At 38.3% G+C, this 19461-nt stretch overlaps 1 protein-coding gene across 1 annotated transcript; it reads right to left on the bottom strand.

Annotated features, from left to right (window-relative positions):
• Positions 1–5168: 5168 nt before the first annotated feature.
• Positions 5169–19169, bottom strand: LOC140182873 (uncharacterized). Its single transcript, XM_072230559.1, has 7 exons — positions 19038–19169; positions 18823–18957; positions 18119–18313; positions 17849–17998; positions 16691–17157; positions 5653–5714; positions 5169–5542 (listed from the first exon to the last, which is right to left on the bottom strand). Exons 1-7 carry the CDS (start codon positions 19167–19169, stop codon positions 5169–5171), a joined length of 1515 nt encoding a protein of 504 aa, XP_072086660.1.
• Positions 19170–19461: the final 292 nt, after the last annotated feature.

Below are 19461 nucleotides of genomic sequence, written 5' to 3' on the forward strand. Positions count from 1 at the left end.
CTTCATTCTCTCCAAGTCTTCATATAGAATATGCCTCGGAGGTTGTGCACATTCCTCCTCAACATCAAATTTACTCTTCTTGGAAGGATTTTCTATGATTTTAGCTTCCCAAGGAGGTTCTGCATCTCCCAAGTCTTCAACCACTTTTTCCTTTTCTTCAATAATCATAGGCGTCCCCAATTGCTCTAATACAAAATAACATTCCTCCTTCTCCACTGGAGTTTTCAATCTCTCCTTCATGCTATGCTCTTCAATTAATTCTCCACATGTGACCATGAGAATTCTTTGCGTACTTAAGCATTGAGAGGCTAATAGGCTTACTACCTTGGTTAAGGTAGCTACAAATTCTAGTGTCTCCCTTTGTATTTCTCCTTGTCCTTGAAGTATAAGGCTAAGGATTTCATCCATTGAGGATTGGAGTGATTAAGAGGGTTCATTGTCTTGGAGAAAGGGTTCATTATAGGAAGGTGGTTCTTCTTGGTAAGGGTATGGGGGTGTGTATTGAGGTGATATTGAGATGGTATATTGAGGTGGTTCTTGGGAGTATTAGTATTGGGATGGTGGTTCCATGTATAGCTCATGTGGTTCAAAAGGTGGTTGGTGTGGTGGATATGGATTAAGGTCATATGGAGGTGCTTGGTGAAAAGAGGCTTGTGAGTATGGCTGAGGGTTATGTTGTGGATATAGCTCATAGGCATATGGTGGTGGTTCTTGAAAGTCACAAGGAGATTCACCATAGCCATTTGATTGGTATGCATCATAGAATGGCTCTTCTTCATAGTACATTGGTGGAGGTTGTTGCCAAGAAGATTGATCATTTGCATATGGCTCCTCCCACCTTTGAGTGTCCCATCCTTGATACACATTCTTATTGAAGTTCTCATCACCTACAACATAGTTGTAATCACACTCATAGCCAAAGTGAGAATTCATGATAGCAAGAGAAAATAAGAAACAAAAACTAATAAGAAATAATGAAAAACTAATAAGAAATAATGAAATAAAATACTAAGACTAGCAAAAACTAACAAAATTCTACAACTAGCAAATAAAGCAAAAAGCAAGATATTCACACTATTCACATATGTACAATAACCAATAACATAACGCGGCAACGACGCCATTTTGATGATTAGATTTTTGATGGTTTATAATTTCACAAATGAATTCTCGTTGCAAGTATAGTTCCTAAACCAAACAATAATCTTTTCATACAAGAAGTTGTTTGTCACTAAAACAAACCCCTAAATTTATAAACCGAAGTATTTAAACCTCGGGCCGTTCTCCCTAGGAATCACAATAAAGTGTCTTGTTATTGGTTGTGAGTTATTTTGGGGTTTTTGAGATTTTAGACAAGAAATATAAATGGCAAAGAAAATAAACTAACAACTAATAAAGCTCTTGGCAAGATATGAGAACTAGAAGTCCTATCCTAGTTATTCTCCTCAATTGTGATAACAAATTGTCCATTACTCCCACTTAGTTAACCTCTAACCATGGAAGAAAGTCAAGTAGATGAATCAATTTGATTCCTCAAGTCCTAATCAACTCCTAAAGGAAATACTAGCTTTAGAGGCATTCAAATCAATTAGCAACTTCTCATTATCAATCAACAAGAGAATTAGATAACTCAAGAGTCACTAATTACTCAACCAAAGCTAAGAGGAACAAAATCTATACTAAAACCCAACCAAGCATTTTATCAAGCACTTGGAAGGTACAAAAGAAAAGAATAGTAAATTGATAACAAAAATAGAAGCTAACAACAATTATTGAAAGGAATTAACAACAACAATAAAAAAAACACAATTATTATGAATTACCTTGATTGAATTGAAAGAGAGTAGAAGAAACAAAAGTAGATCTACAACAAAACATAAGAACAACATAAAAGAGATTACAACAAAAGAATGGAAGAAGAATAAATGTAACTACAAGGAATTGAGAAGATAGAAGTAGAAGAAGATGAATCTAAATCTAGATCTAAGAACTAAACCTAATCCTAATCCTAATTCTAGAGAGAAGTGAGAGCTTCTCTCTCTAAAACTACTTCTAACTACTTCTAAAACTAAACTATGACTAATGGTGACAAGTATGTTGATTCCCCTTCAATCGTTGGCTTAAATAGCATCAGAAATGAGTTGGATTGGGCCCACAAGGCTTCTAAAATCGCTGGCCACAAGTTGCATTAAGTGGATCATGTGCCACCATCGGTGCATCCGCATACCATACGCGTGCGCGCCCCTATCCGCGATGTAACCAAATCTTATCTCATTTCGAAGCCCCGGATGTTAGCTTTCCAACCCAACTGGAACCGCATCATTTGGACTTCTATAGCTCAAGTTATAGTCGATTAAGTGCGAAGAGGTCGGCTTGACAGCTTTTGCGATTCCTACATTTCTTCATGAGTTCTCCATTTTTACATGCTTTTCCTTCATTCTCTTGATCCAATCTTTGCCTCCTAAATCTGAAATCACTTAACAAACATATCAAGGCATCTAATGGAATCAAGGTGAATTAAATTTAGCTATTTTAAGACCTAAAAAGCATGTTTTCACTCTTAAGCACAATTAAGAGAGAAGTTATAAAACCATGCTATTTCATTGAATAAATGTGGGTAAAAAGTTATAAAATTCCCTAAATCAAGCACAAGATAAACCCTACAAATGGGGTTTATCAATCAATTCCCCAACACTTAAATAATAGCATGTCCTCATACTAAACCAACAAGGAAGATAATCAAAGGGGTAATCAACTTATTAAATGCAACTATCTATATGCATGCAAGCATGTATATGCTATATATCTATTTATCTATAATGTCCTATTGATTTGGTGAAAACAAGCAAGTGATCTAATTCCAAGAAAGTATAAACAAGCTAGGGCTAAGCAAAGAATTCATTCAATGCAAACAAGATCTAGATAATTGATTCACTTATCAAAATTAAGCAACTCGCAAGAATGCATGATAAAGAGAGGTGGAAACATAGAATTGGGTAATTGAATCCTCAATAGGTGTGTATACACTCTAATCACTCGGTGTTTAGAGTTTCAATCACTCAAGTCTCTTCTAATCATGCTTTCAAGGAATTGCTTTTCATCTAACAATCAACAATAAGTGATGTATGAATGCAATTATCATGAGGACTTCATACGGTTGTAATCGGGTTAGGGTAAAGGTGGGATAGGTATAGTTAAGTGGACTAAAATGGTTAAATCCTTGATTAGTTTAAGCTCCACATCAACCTATATCAACCAATTTGAAACAAAAATGCAATCCTAACCTTCCATCATTTCCAATTCACTAACATTCATGTATGCTTTTCACAAGGACACCCCATATGCAATTCTTTATTCATTTGTTTACTCTTCAGGGTGACTTTGCATCCCTTTTTATGATGAAGAGTTTTTTTTGAATGAAAGTAAATTGCATATGGTTAAGTAATTCATATATGAATGTTCCTATTTTCCAAAATTGTCAATAAATACCCAAAAGTAATATTTTCAATCACTACCAACGTTTCCCAATATCCCCCCCGGTTAAATGTAACACACCCCTTCAACCTAAGCTAATCAAGGATGCAATCCAAGGTTGTTTGTGATTTTCTGCTTATGGTTGTGATGTGGTGATATTAAGAACAATGGGGTTAAAAAAGGCTCAAAAAGGGTTAACAATGGTAGATGTAAAGGGTAGGTCTATATGGGTTAGTGAGCTTACGCAAAGATGGCCTCAATCATGCTCAATGCAATTCAAAACATCAATAATTGGAAATAAAGAATCAAGCAAAACCAAGATCACAATCATAGAAGAGATATGTCACACAATGAACAAAATTAGTCGTAAGATATGTAACCACTCATTCAAGCTCAAAACTCACAAGGTATATGTTCTTTGCTCTTCTATGTTCCGTAAAGCCATTCAAGCAAGTTTAAAAAATTGTTTTCGAATCAATTCAATAGAAAGCCCAAAATTGTTGGAAAGTCATGTCATTTTTCACCAAAATTATTCCCTATATATGTATGTATGTATGTTGTAATGGATGCAAAATTTTTCAAAATTTCCTAGCTCTTTTCCTGATTTTCAACGAGCAAAAAGTAACATGAACAATTAGGATCAAGATAAACCAGGCATAAGCTATTCACATCATCCAATCACAATCCATATCTATACTATGTACCATGCAATATCAAATGCAACATGTATATATATACCCAAAATAAAAGTGCAATAGTCAAAGTACTATAAACATCCGCAAAAGCATAATAAAAAACAGAAGTAGCTAAATGACAAGTGTTCGGAAGAGAGTATGTACACTCAAAAATAGAATATCCTCCCCCACACTTAAGTCATGCACTATCCTCAGTGCCCAAAATAGTCAATCGGGGGGGGGGGGGGAATCAAGCATGAGAAGCTCCATTGCCAGGCGGTGGTGGGTGATGATGACGCTGGTAAACGATGACAGCTCCAGAAGGACGTGAGGCTGGGTCGGCTTGGTGCTCCTCCGATGTCTGACTGGCTGGCTCTGCAGCTCTCTCGGCACTCGACTCAAGCACAGCTGCTGGCTCCTCAACTCTAGGTTCCTCTACTCTAGCTCCGGTAGCTGGACTGCCTGGCCAGCTTCAACTGCTGGCTCTTCTGGTGCTGGCTCAGGCTCTGGTGTGTCCGAAGGAGATGGTCCAGGATCCTACCCATCAAACTTTTCCACTATCCACAGGAAGCAGCGAGCGTTGCGGCGCTCGATACGGTGCAGAGTCTCCAAAATCTCCCGACCCAGCTCATAAGGCATCTGGAGTCGGTGTACGGGCACATGAGGTGCTGAAAGAGGTACTGATGGCTCTGCTGCTGCTGATGTAGGCTCAGAGGTCTTCTTCTTCTTCGAAGGCGGTCCTTCGAAGTCTCTATATGGCAGAAAGGGCTGCTTACTGATGGAGGCAGACATCCAGTCTGTCGGACGTATCTCTACACCAGATAAGGCTGCAAATCTAGTGATCAATGATGGAAAGGGAATGTTGAATTTTAGCTGTAGGTTCACCTTCATCATCGACTCTCTGATTAGGAGAAGAACAGAGATCCTCTTCCCCTCCAGAATAGCCCATAGTATTACTGCCACCCAGACTCTGATATGCGTGGCATGCGTGCTCGGGAGAATGTAGTCAGCGATGATCTGCTACCAGATCATCGCCTCTGGGTTGAGGTCAATGCATGCAATGCTCAACGGAACCACATTGTCCCCTTTACTGTACTCCCATCTAGCTTCAGGCTGACCTATCTTTTCCAGGACCACATCCAAGGAAAACTTGCCCGATGAGACGTCCTTCATTACTTGAGTGTAAGCGTCACGAGCCGGAGGAATATGCAGAATATCTAAGAGGGCCTCTAAAGCACTGTCAGAGGTGTCCAAGGTGACACCTCTTAGGAAAATAGTTTTGGCATCCCTCTTTAGGAGATTTGCATAAAATTTGACCAGGTGTTCATTTACATCCACCGGGTCAGATTTTATGAATCCCCAATGATAGAAATCAAGTCGGTTAAGGATCGCATCTGCATATTTCTCAGGCAGGTTTAGCTTTCTCTCATAATGAAAGGCACATTTTTCTAATTTTTATATTGCTCCTGGGCTTCAGCATTAATGAATGTGTCTGGTTGGTCACTTGGGGGTACGGAAGGAGGGCGAGCCAAAAGGTTGGCTTTTTCCTTCCCTTTTCGAGGCATCCTGAAAAAGAAAAAAAAAACAAAATACAACTCAGAAAAAACAGATAATATTCACAGAAAGAAGAAGGATATAATCAAACAATTCAAATAATAGCCATCAGAACAAACAAATACTCAATCCAGGAAAAACATGTGTAAACAATCAATGGTTCAAAAAGAGATGTGTTTTCCCAAGATCAAGTAACCTAAGTGACAAATCAACTAGTGATCAATCAATTGAAGCATACATAGGACTTAAGTGTATTAATGCAAGTGAATTGAAGTAAGGGATAGTGATTATTGCACTTTTGCATTAGAAATCAGAAGTTTTGCAAAACTTGGCATAAAGAGCAATAATCAAGGTTGCAGTGAAAGCATCTACATATTCATGTTGAAAAGATAACTGACAAGCACATATACATAACTTCTCGCCTAAAACAATATTCCATTGAAAAACAGATTGTATTGCTCAAAAACAAAATCGAACGAGTTGCTATGCATAATGTCATTAACGTTAGAGGTACATGAATAGGCATTTAGTCAATTCACAAGGAAAGCAATGTGTGTACTGCTCATGCCACCAACAGGGCATGCAGTACATCATACAGTCAATCAACCAGCCATGCACTTACAAGTACCAAATACAAGGCTGAAAACTATTTATTGCAATTTAATTGGTTTCAAGAACAAAAACAAGTGCATAGGGAGAGGTTGATTATTATAGGATGATAAGTACAACAAGATTGGTATCAAACAAGAAAATCACAAAGCAAAACGAAGTTTAGTTTGATATTTCAGCATGAATTCGTAGTGCATTAAACAAAATTCCAGGCAGCATCCATTTTTAGCAGAAAATTTGCATAAGTAGGAATCATAATGCAAAATGGAAGGAAAATTCAAATGCCATGTTGATCAGACATAGAAATTGAATCAAAAACTCCCATTCGGGCAATTTATCAGGAAAGTTATGTGTAGAATTTAAAGAGCAGAAATCACAGTTCACTAGACATGGTAGCAGTCACAGCATTCAGCCATAACAGGGCAAAACATCATTCAGGGCTTAGCAAAAATTCAAACAATCAGGCAGCATTACCAATTCAACAGGGAAACATAAGTCATCTAACCTAAAACCACCTAAAAACTAAAGCAGAATTTAAAAGCAGAAATAAACAGAAGCGGCAGAATGAAACAGAAGAGAAGGGAATAAGGCAGGGCAGAAATGAAACATGCAATGTAGAGGAGAAGAAAGCAGATGGAGGAGTTGTGATAAACGGTGGCGGCGGCACAGAAGCTCGCCGCCGCTGGTGGTGTCTGGCGGAGCAGAGAGGCGGCTTAAAGGCTAGCGCTGGTGTGCGGTAGAGACAGGGAAGAGAGGGGAAAGGGAAATGTAGAGGAGAGAAGAGAAAAGGAGGGTGAGGGAAAAGAGAGAGTAGATGTGACGGTGGCGGCGTGGAGGTCGCCGGTGGGTGGGTCGTGGGGTGGAGAGGTGTTGTGGGTTCAGAGAGAAGGAAAGGAAGGGGTTGGGGTAAGAGAGGTGCTGTGGGTTCAAGTAATTAAATGGAAAGCAAGTAAAGGCAATGAAAATAAAAATTAAATGGCAAAAAGAGCTCTTGGCAAGAATTGGGGAATTAAGGATTCCTATCCTAGTTATGGACTACAAACATGGTAACTGTGTAGAATTAATCCCAATTAGTCAATCCTAACATCGAGAATTAGTCAAAAGGGCATAATTGATCTCAATTCACAAGTCGTAGCCAACTCTATTAATGGAAGGCTTAGAGCTAGTGGAAACCAAATCAACTAACAATCCTCACACAATGTAGAATAGACATCAACCACTCAAGTTCACCCAATTACCCAATTTCCCAACCAAGAGTGTGAAAAACTAGGCAAAAATCTAACCAAGTATTTTATCAAACACTTGGAAGGTATAAAAGAGAAGCATGGTAAAATAACAAGAGATAATAAAATCTACAACTACCAATAGAAAGAAAATAACAGTAACAACCAAATTAAACAATAAGAAACATAAAATATGAATTTCATTAATTAAAATTAAAAGTAACAAAGTGTCATAAACATAAAAGAACAAAGGAAGGGAAATAACAAATAGAATTAAAGAACAAGAGTGCAAGAACAATAAATGGCAAGAAAAAGTAAATGAAAACAAGAATTAAACCTAAATCTAAGAAAGATCTAACCTAGTCTACCTTAATTCTAGAGAGAAGGGAGAGCTTTTCTCTCTAGAATATAACCTAAAGCATGTTTCTAATATACCCTAATTGCTCTCCACTTGACATGGAGTGATACCCCTTTGACATAGCACTGAATCAACTTCAGAGAGTCTAAAACTGGGCTCTGGGGGCCCAGAAATTGCCCCCAGCATTTTCCTTTAAGTGAGTCATGTTCTGGGACCTGTGCGTATGCACAAAGTTGTGTACGTACGCACACTTGCTGATCTTTCACTTGTGCGTATTCATAGATTGTCGTGCGTACGCACACAATCTGTTGTGCTTCTTGTGCGTACGCAAAGTAGGTTGTGCGTATGCACACTCTAATGTGTGCTTCTCTTTTGTTTTCTTCATGTTTTCTCCCAATTGTATGCTTTTCTTCCACTCTTATCAAGCCACTCCTACCTATTATACCTGAAATCACTCATCAAAACCATCCAGACATTGAATGGGGGTAAAAGTGGGATAAAATTGATTAAATTGAGCACAAAATAGCATGTTTTCACAATTAAGCTCAACTTAGGGAGAGAACACAAAATTATGCTATTTGGATGAATACATGTGGGTTTATATAATGAAATCCACTCAAATCAATCCAAAATTTATTGTCAAATATCGATTCATCAGAACTGCAGGAGCTTCACCCTCATTTAGATTGGGCGCACTTTAAACCTGGCATTCGGCCTGAGGGAGGAAGATTGGTGGCCATTAAACCGGCGTTGATCACTTACAGCCTGCCATGGAAGGAATCACTCACAGTTGGAAAAAGACAGTAGGAGAGGTTGATCCAGAAGAATGAAACACCTCCGAAGCCTCAACCATTCTCTTATCACTGGTTTCACTCAAATTAAGTAATTTCATTCCTATTCTTGTTTAATACATTTATCTCAACAAACTATCTTTTCTAATCACTTGACTAAGATCTACAAGGTGTCCTAGCTTGATTCAAAATAACAATCTCCGTGGGATTAACCCTGACTCACCTCATGTATTACTTGGACGACCCAGTGCACTTGCTGGTTCAGTTGTGCGGAATTAATTTCCATGCACCACAAATGCTTTATTTTAAATACTAAAGACAATCTTGGAAAGTTTGATCCAAAATCTTATGAAGGAATTTTTGTTGGTTATTCAACCACTAGTAAAGCATATAGGGTTTACTTCAAGGAATATAGAATCATAGAGGAGTCTATACATGTTACATTTTGTGATGCTAATCCTATTTCAAGTGTTATTGAGGAAAATAATACAGGAATTGAAACTAAATTAAGCTCTGAAAAGAATCAAAGTAAAGAAAAATTAGTACTCACATTGGAAAATGCTATCCCTAATTTTGTAGAACAAAATGCAGGGGACAATTCTATTTTGTCTCTTACAAAAACAAAGAATTCTAGAAATCTCAATATTGCAGAACTCAATCATACCCAACCTGAGATCACTTCACCAAAACCTAGAGAATAGAAGTTCCTGAAGAAGTATCTACATGAGTTTATTATTGGAGATTCATTTCATAGAGTTACCACAAGATCATCAAGTAGAAAAAAGGCCAAACTCAATAATCTTGCTCTAATATCACAAGTGGAACTCCAAAATATGAAGGAAGCCCTTGATGATCCTTCTTGGATCAAGGCAATGAAAGAAGAATTGGTCAAATTTGAAAAGAATGAGGTTTGGACTTTGGTGCCTAATCCGAATGGTAGGAAGGTAACGGGTACTAAATGGATATTTAGAAATAAATTGGGTGAGGATGATAGTGTTGTTAGAAACAAAGTGACGAAGAAGAACTATTGTATAGTTTGGAATCGACCAAAACAAACGTCAATTTGTTGGTAGCATAGTCCAAACCAACAATGAATTTCCTTAATCAAATGCTTATAATTTCTAATCAAAACCGAGAGTAGTTAAACCTCGGGTCGTTCTCCCTAGGATGCAATTGAAGTGTTATTTCTTTGGTTGTTAAGGCAAAAGGGGGTTTTCAAGCAAGAAGTGAAAGATTAAAAGAACTTAAGAAATAAAAGAACTAAGGAATGATCAAAATTGGAATTAATGCAATTAAAGAGAAGGCAAGATCAAAAATAGCAAAAATGCAAGATATGTAATAAAGAGCCTTGACTTGGGAATGAGAATCCAAGGGATCCTATCATTGCCATAACCACAACTATGATACTTATGATAAGTCAGTCTCGCCTAGTCAACCCCTACCATCGAGGAGTAAGTCAAGCAAGCATTATTAACCTTAATCCATAAGTCCCAACCAACTTTCCAAATTAGTTGATAAAAGGATAGCATCAATGGAAACAAGAGTCAACTAACTACCCAAGAATTACCACTAAATGTCGGACATTATGACTCTAGTATCCTAGGAATTCAACCCACAAGCCAAGGTATGAAAATCTACTCAAAATCTAAGGTTGACATTTTCACAAACACCTTGTGTGCATAAAAGTAAAACATGGGAAATTGTAAAGGAAAATGGAAAATTATCACCAACTATCAACAAAATAAAACATAAACAAGCAATCAAACATAAAGAGAGCATAAAATAGTAAATTCATTAATCGAAACTTCAAAAACTTAAAATTGCAATTATAAACAAGTAACTTGAACCAAGGCAAATGAAAGTAGATGTGCTATAATTAAAGAAAAATTGAGAGTACCTACAATTAAAGAGGCAAAATCAAAGATCAAAGCTTGCTATAAAATGCTACAATTGAAATAGAAACTAAAACCCTAAGAGAGCAATGCTACACTACTCCTACTCCTACTCCTAATTACTCTCTAGAACTCTCTAAGTGAGCCCCCTAAGCTAATGCCTTCATATGAGATGTTGTCCCATTGATATAGCCTTTGATTTTAGCCTCAAGCCTTCAGAAATGGGCCAAAAAGAGCCCCAAAACGCGAGTGCACATGCATTTTTAATAAAGGCACGCACTGGGTCATGTGTGGACGCATAGACATGTGCGCCCGCACACTCAGCTGAAAATGCTCCTGTGCGTATGCACAGGTGCTCATGCGCACGCAAACCCCACTGTGTTTGCTTTTCCTTGTTTTCTTCATGTTTTCTCCCTTGTACATGCTTCCTTCCACTTTTGGCCATCCATTCTTGCCTTCAAGGCCTGAAATCACTCACAAATCATATCACGGCATCGAATGACATAAAAGTGGAATTAATTTGCTCTATTAAAGCATAAAATTGCATGTTTTCACATTTAGGATCAAATTAGGGATCAAACACAAACGTATGCTATTTTGGTGCTTAAGTGCGAGTTCATATACTAGAATCCATTCAAATCAAGCCAAAATATATCGAAAATATGGACTCATCACAAAGCTAGACTAGTAGCTCAAGGGTATGACCAAGAGGAGGGCATTGACTTTGATAAGTCATTAGCTCCAGTTGCTAGAATGGAAGCAATAAGGTTATTGCTTGCATATACATCCCACAAAGGGTTTAAGCTTTTCCAAATGGATGTTAAATGCACCTTTTTAAATGGATTTATTGATAGAGAAGTGTACGTAGTACAATCCCTCGATTTTGAAAATAAAGATTTCCCAAACCATGTTTTTAAACTCTTTAAAACCCTTTATGGTTTGAGACAAGATCTAAGAGCGGTATGAAAGATTTAACTCTTTCTTATTGAAAAATAGCTTTCAAAGGGGTACTGCGAATACAACTCTTTTCATTAAAGAGTCGGCTAATAAAGCCTTGTGTGCTGATTTTAAAAACTTAATGACTAGTGAGTTTGATATGAGTATGATGGGAAAACTCAGCTTCTTCCTAGGACTCCAAATCAAACAAACTCCTAGTGGAATTTTTGTGTACCAAGGTAAATATGCCTAGGAGTTAGTAAAAAAATTTGGTTTAGAAAAGTCCAAAACAATGAGTACACATATGCATCTAAATTCCAAACTTGAAAAGGATGAAATAGGAAAAGATGGTGGATGAAACAAGGTATAGAAGAATGATAGGATCTCTTATGTATCTAGCTTTCTCTAGACCGGATATTATTCATAATGTTGGTGTATGTTCTAGATTTCAATCTCATCCAAAAGAATCACATTTTTCTGATGTGAAAAGGATCATTAGATACATCAATGGCACTACTGATTTTGGTCTTTGGCATCCCAAATCTAATGAGTTTGTTGAGTATTTACTTTTAGGTTAAAAAACTAGTTTTGTTAAATTTAGTTAAAAAACTCAACATCAATGGCACTTTAGGAGTCTATTGCTTTCTTGGACAGTCCTTGAATATGTGGTCAAGTAAGAAGCAAGCTACTGTTGCTCTATCCAGTACTGAGGCCGAATATATAGTATCTTCTTCTTGTTGTTCTCAATTGATTTGGCTCAAAACACAACTTGTAGATTACAAATTACAAGTCAAAAGTATCCCTTGATTTTGCGATAACTTGAATGCAATTAACATTTATAAAAATCCTGTTTTATACTCAAGAACTAAGCACATTGAAGTGAAATTTCACTCCATTAGAGAACATGTGCAAAAGGGTACAATTGACATACAATTTGTGAAATATGAGGATCAATTGGCTGATATTTTTATAAAACCTCTGTGTGAAGATAGATTTTGTAAATTGAGAACTGTATTAGAGATTCATGATGCTGAGTTTTTTAACTAAATTTAACAAAATTATTTTCTGGTTGTTTTTGTCTCTCAGGTCAACAAGAGATAAAACTGGACAGATGATGACTCCCTCTAGGTTCCATGAAGTTCAGAAATTGTGTTGATGATTTTAATTAATCTGGGACAAAACTAATTTTTGGTGGTCCCTTATGTTTCCTTAAATACCATCATTGGGTCCAAGAGAAAGAAATTCTATTTAATGAAGTAGGCCTAATTACTTACCTTGATCACTAATACTAAAGAGTATTTACTTTTAGGTTTTCCATTCAAGTCAAATCAGTTTTAGTTTTTTTTTTCTTTTTCAAAATCTTTATTTGACTTGTCATTTCAAAACTCTCTGCATTAATTTTAAAATTCAAAATTCTTTGAATCACATTTTCATTTATTCTTTTTTGTGTTTTCAAAGAATTTCTGAGAAGTTAAAGAAGTTATTGTTTGATAACTTCTCATCTCTCTCCATCACTCTACTACTTCCACTTTATCCTTCATAATACCCTCTTTAAGATAAGAAAGAAGGTTGTTACCCGTAGAGGCACCGGTACCATACGTCCTCTGTAACACCCTAATTAGCCTAAGCCTTACCTCGTGTCGTAAAGAAAAGGTTAATCAAAGGTTACGACAGTTCTAAGCTTATACATATCTTATATATAGAAGGAATTAATAATATCTAGAAGCCCGATGAAGAATATAGCTAAAAAAATAGGATTTAAAAAGTGCAAAACGTACTAGTGAAGACCCTAGCTTAAAGCAAAAGAAATAGTTATCGAGTAACAAAACATCATAGTATAATAGTATAATATCATAAGACACTAGCCACGACTCGCGGAGTTTAAGCCGGCTAGCCATATACAGACCGTGTATGAAACCAGACAGTAAAAATAGCTTATACAAGTTTTGTTCTCTCAATACAAGCCTCTAGGCCAAAGTAAAATACAAAAGTGAGAGACATATATATATATATATATATATATATATATATATATATATATATATATATATATATATAAGAAATCAAAAGCTCCAAAAGATAGTCCAGATCCTCCGCTCTTGTCACCAATCAGACAACTCACTGAGGTGGGTTGCGACCTGCCTCTGAAAAACACAACAAAATATGGTATGAGAACCGGAGGTTCTCAGTATGGTAACAGTTCCCAGTGATGTAGGATATAAGACCCCGAGACGCCAAAGGCAATACTAGACTCCATATCCATCACAAGATTCAAGCTTAAAATATACTAACCCAAAACAGCATAATATGTAGTTCCTTAATACAACTTAAGCCGTAGTACCATAAAAGGGTAGTCTATCTTAGGAAATTTCTACTCTAATCAAACACCGTTGTCCCATAGCCATCACCAACCGATCTGCCACGCGATCCCATCTCCACTGCCTTCCGACCCCCGTCAACTCCAATAAAGCACAAGTATATACAACACAAGTAAAGCACAAGTAGAAGCATATATAGCAGTTAATACAATTAGCAGTTAGACATGTTGTACAGATAGGGAATCCAAAATTCAAGTCGACAAAGCATACAACCAGGTAGAAAATGCATGTGATGAATGCCTACCCTACTGGCTGTGATATCACATTGTCGGTTCAACTGCCAACCCGAGTCATCTCCATGGAGTTGTTGCCCTGCGGATTCATGGTGTGGGAACCCCCGAGATATAGTGCTCGGATCACTATCCAGGGTTTTGCGCCTGTACCCTCTGATGATCCGAAGGGATGCGAGCATGATCTATTGCCACCGACCTCATATCTAAGCACAAGCGGGACGAACCACCACCCTTACGCCACCGCCGCTACCTCAACAGGCGGGATCTAACCTCGGCCTTTGCAGGACGCATAGCGTCTCATAATCTCAATGAAAGGTGATACAGTGGTTTTTCAAAAATATTTTAGTACATGGTGGATCCATCACTTCATTCAGAGTCCTTGACTCCTTTCAACCACTGTCCATTCACATTTCAGATCCTTGCTTTCACATCTCATTCATCAACCATTCATCACACATCAACAAACCTCCCCAATACATAGAAACCCAGTACTCCGTCTGCTAACATTTTCCCAAGGGATAGCATTTAAAACCCTTGAACCATTTCCCATGTTTAAAAACCTAAAAATATGGTCAAAAGTCTTAAAAAAGTGTGATGGAAGATTACAACCTCGTCGGGGAAGTGAATTAGTTGAAAACAGAGCAAATTTTGAGAAACAGGGCGTGTGCGTCAGCACAGGGATGTGCATGCGCACGCCCAGGAAATTTTTAAAAGTGTGCGTACGCTCTTGGGTGTGCGTACGCACAAGTATCAAAACACAAAAGGGTCTATCCACTTGCACAACCTTTGCGAGCGCCCCCAACAAACTGGCCTCTCCAACATGTGCGTGCACACAGGTTTGTGCGTACGCACAGGTTGCCATTCTCCCATTGGTGTGCGTGCGCACAAACCGTGCCAGCGCTGCAGGCAGATTGCCTGCCTCTGCGTGTGCGGACGCACAGGTCTATGCATTCGCACAGGTCACCATTTACGCAGAGTGTGCGTGCGCACATACCAGAAAACTCAGAATTCTGTAACTTTGCAAAATTTCTAATTTTCAACACTAATTTTTGAATGATCATAACTTCCTCTACAAAATTCCAAATTTCACAATCTTTATACCGATTTAAAGAGTTTTCAAAGGTCTTTAATTCTAAACAAATTTCAACCAATTTTGACAACCGAGGCAAAAGTTATGATCAAACAAAGTTCACCAAAATTTTACTTTTACCCAAAATCACAACTTTCACAATTGCTTTGCAAAACACAATCAAAACCAAACCAAACCATTCTCAAATTCCACCCTTCATCAAAATCAACCCTCTATATCTTACCACACCAAAATTACCATATTTTGCTTCCCTTTTCCTCATCCACAACATCCGTATCCATATATCTCATATATCAAACTTTATTAACAAATTCTAACAACATTACCAATCAATCAACACCCACATCTCATTTATCGACATAATTCATTTCTCAATTTCACGATTCATTTATCCTCGTCATACCACTATTAATCATCATTTCATCAAGCATCATCAAACAATCACATCCAACAATTCAATAACTATTCAAATCCAATCCTATCCTATGGGTCACTAGCCTAAGTGTCCATGAATATTATATACTACATAGAAAAAATCAAAACCATGTCGTGGCCGATTCTCAATATAAACTAAATGAGCTTCTAACTAAAATCCAACCACCAATGTAGCTCCAACAAGCCCAAAACTCACAATAATCAAGCTATATACATATAAATCACTACAAAATCAACCTAGGGCTCAACATAAACCAAAGTTCACAAGAGATCAAAGCCTCTTACCTTTTCCAACAGATTTGGATGCCAAAACCCAATGCTAAGCAAGGATTAGAGTGAAGCTAAACATCAAGAATCACAAAAACTCACTTAGCCATGAACCCTAGGTATCCGAAATTTTGGAGAGAAGAACTGGAAGGATTTCGAGTTTACCTCTAGAGTTTCTTGGATGGGTTTTGTAGAGCTCTCCGCAAGGAACACGTAGCCGCTAACGGCACGCAAATCGGAGCTCTAGAACTCAAGATATGAGCTTGAGAAGATTGAGGTGATTAGGGTTCAACCTCTTCTTCTCTCCCTCTTTCAAATCTGAAGTGTGTATGTGTTTTATGAGGCTAGGGTTCATTAAATGAACCTTTATGTATGTTGGACTTTGGCCCAACTTGGGTCCGGTTAAACTCGTTAGCATTTTTAGCTCATTTGGCCCAACTTCGGGCCAAACCTTTAAAATAAACGCCCGATTTTCCAGTTCTACTGTTTTTCTAAGGTTTTTAATTGTTTCTACTTTTTCTTACGTGGCACCGGGCAGACTTAAACCGGTTCAATCGCCGATTCACAGTTTTTTCATGGTTTTTTGCAGCAAACACATTTTCTGACTCGGAAAGACCCATCAAATCCAAAAATGATGTTTAAAACCTCAAATCCTCATGCTAGCTTTTTGGAATCAAATTTGGGCAACATAACCACTTAATTAACCAGTTTGATTAATTATGGTTCTTACATTCTCCCCACCAAATAAGAAATTTTTCCCTCAAAATTTGAATTACCTGAAAAGCTTGGGATAGTCCTTTCGCATCTCAGACTCCAATTCCCAAGTATGCTCTTCAACTTCTACTCGCTTCCAAGAAACTTTAACCAACTGAACTTCCTTCCCTCGCAGCTTCTTTACACTGGTGTCATCAATTCTAACTGGTGTCACTTGAAAAGTCAAGTTTTCCCTCAACTCGACCGTCTCAGGCTCTAAGACATGAGTCGCATCCGACGTGTACTTACGGAGTTGTGACACGTGGAACACGTCATGTATGTTAGATAGGTTAGATGGCAAAGCAACTTGATATGCCACCGGCCCGAATCGCTTTAGGATCTCAAACGGTCCTATATACCTCGAATTCAACTTCTTGGTCTTGATTGCCCTTCCAATCCCAGTTGTTGGTGTAACACGTAGAAACACATGCTCTCCCACTTCGAACTCCAACGGTTTTCTTCTCTTGTCCGCATAACTCTTCTGTTGACTCTGAGCAATCAAAATTCTTTCTCATATCTTCTTAATCTTCTCCGTAGTCTCTGCTACCACATCTGGGCCCAATACACTTGCTTCACCCGATTCATACCAACAAAGTGGAGACTAGCACTTCCGTCCATACAAAGCCTCATACGGAGCCATCCCAATGCTCGCATGAAAGCTATTGTTGTATGCAAACTCCACCAATGGTATGTAGCGGTCCCAATTTCCAGGTTGATCCAAGATACACGCTCTCAGCATATCTTCTAACGTCTGAATAGTCCTTTCCGACTGTCCATCTATTTGTGGATGATACGCCGTACTAAGACATAGCTTCGTACCGAAAGCTCTTTGAAAAGCTCTCCAAAATCTTGAAGTGAATCAGGGATCACGGTCTGATACTATGCTTGACGGCACACCATGCAACCTTACTATCTCCTTTATATATAACCTTGCTAACTCTTCCATAGAGCAGTTTACTCGAATAGGTAGAAAATGAGCAGATTTGGTTAAGCAATCCACAATCACCCAAATCGCATCAAATCCCGACCTAGTCTTATCTCGTCCTAGTCTTTGGTAGACCGGTCACAAAATCTATTACAATTCCTTCCTACTTCCACTGAGGAATTTTAAGTGGTTGTAGCATTCCTGATGGTTTCTGGTGCTCTATCTTTACTTTTTGGCAAGTTAAACACCTGGATACCACAGTAGCTACATCACCCTTCATCCCCGGCCACCAGGACATCTTCTTTAAGTCATAATACATCTTTGTACTTCCTGGGTGAATAGAAAACCCTCTCTCCCAACATCCGGTATACAAATCCTCATCGTCTTTGGTGAGCTCTCCAAGTCTCTGCTCACCAACTGGTTGAAACAATTACTGCAGCTTTTGTTCATCTTATTGAGCCCTTTGGATTTCCGTCTTAAACGTGCTTGAAATCTGTAACTGGTTCAAGCAAGCTCTTCTGGTAACCTCTCCGATATCCAACTTAAGATCTGCAAACTTATCTACTAACTCCTCTTCCTTAATTCGCATCCAAGCTATTGTCAAGGACTTCTGACTCAAGGCGTCTGCTACCACATTCGCCTTTCCAGGATGGTAACTCAGATTAAAATCATAGTCCTTTAACAACTCCATCCACCTCCTCTGACGCATATTTTGCTCTTTCTAGTCAAAGATGTAGTTGAGACTCTTATGATCAGAAAAGACGCTAAATCTCACTCCGTACAAGTGGTGCCTCTAGATATTCAATGCAAACATAATCGCGGCTAATTCCAAATCATGAGTTAGATAATTTACCTCATGCGGTCTCAGCTGACACGATGCGTAAGCCACCACGTTCTGGTGTTGCATCAACACACAACCCAAACCTTTCAACGAAGTGTCACAGTACACTTCAAACGGTTCATGCGGTTCCAGCAAGATCAAAACAGGTGCTGAAGTTAACTTTTGCTTCAAAGTTTGAATACTCTCTTCAAACTCCGACAAGCAAAAGACACTTCTTTTCTTATCAACTTGGTCATTGGTAGTGCAATCCGGGAAAAGCCTTCAATAAATCACCGATAATATCCGGCTAACCCCCATAAGCTCCTAACTTCTGTCACAGTCGTCGGTCTTTCCCATTCCATCACTGCTTCTACCTTAGAAGGATCTACCGCTATTCCTCTTTTGCTTACCACATAACCTAGGAACTTTACTTCCTCCTTCCAGAACTCGCACTTCGACAACTTATCATACAACTTCCGTTCTTTCAGGATTTGTAGCACAATCCTCAAATGCTCCTCATGTCTTCTATGAAAACCACCACGAACCTGTTTAGAAAGGGACAAAAGACTCTGTTCATATAATCCATGAAGACAGCAGGTGCATTTGTTAACCCAAAAGACATCACCATAAACTCGTAGTGTCCATAACGTGTCCTAAACGCGGTCTTAGGGATGTTATCCTCCTTCACCCTTATCTGATGGTAACCGGATCTCAAATCTATCTTGGAAAACACTCTAGCTCCTTGTAGTTGATCCATCAAGTCGTCTATCCTCGGCAGCGGGTATTTATTCTTCACAGTCACTTTATTCAACTAGCAGTAATCCACATACAATCGCATTCCTCCATCCTTCTTCTTAACCAATAAGACTGGTGCTCCCCACGGCGACACACTCGGTCGAATGAACCTCTTGTTCAGAAGCTCCTCCAACTGAACCTTCAACTCGGCCAGCTCTTTCGGAGCCATCCTATATGGTGCAATCGACACCGGTCTGGCTCCCGGCACCAATTCAATCACAAACTCAATCTCTCTTTGAGGAGGGAATTCAGGA

This window comes from Arachis hypogaea, chromosome 1 (genome assembly GCF_003086295.3).
Source record: "Arachis hypogaea cultivar Tifrunner chromosome 1, arahy.Tifrunner.gnm2.J5K5, whole genome shotgun sequence".
NCBI lineage: Eukaryota > Viridiplantae > Streptophyta > Magnoliopsida > Fabales > Fabaceae > Arachis > Arachis hypogaea.

What these genes read in the sequence shown, in the direction of transcription:
- LOC140182873 (XM_072230559.1), bottom strand. Translation starts at nt 19,169, where the DNA reads ATGGATCAACTACAAGGAGCTAGAGTGTTTTCCAAGATAGATTTGAGA. An exon ending in AGGGTGATGTAGCTACTGTG is followed by an intron (nt 17,158 to 17,848) that starts GTATCCAGGTGT and finishes TTGATTGCTCAG; the next exon opens with AGTCAACAGAAGAGTTATGC. An exon ending in GACTATCCCAAGCTTTTCAG is followed by an intron (nt 5,715 to 16,690) that starts GTAATTCAAATT and finishes TTTCTTTTTCAG; the next exon opens with GATGCCTCGAAAAGGGAAGG.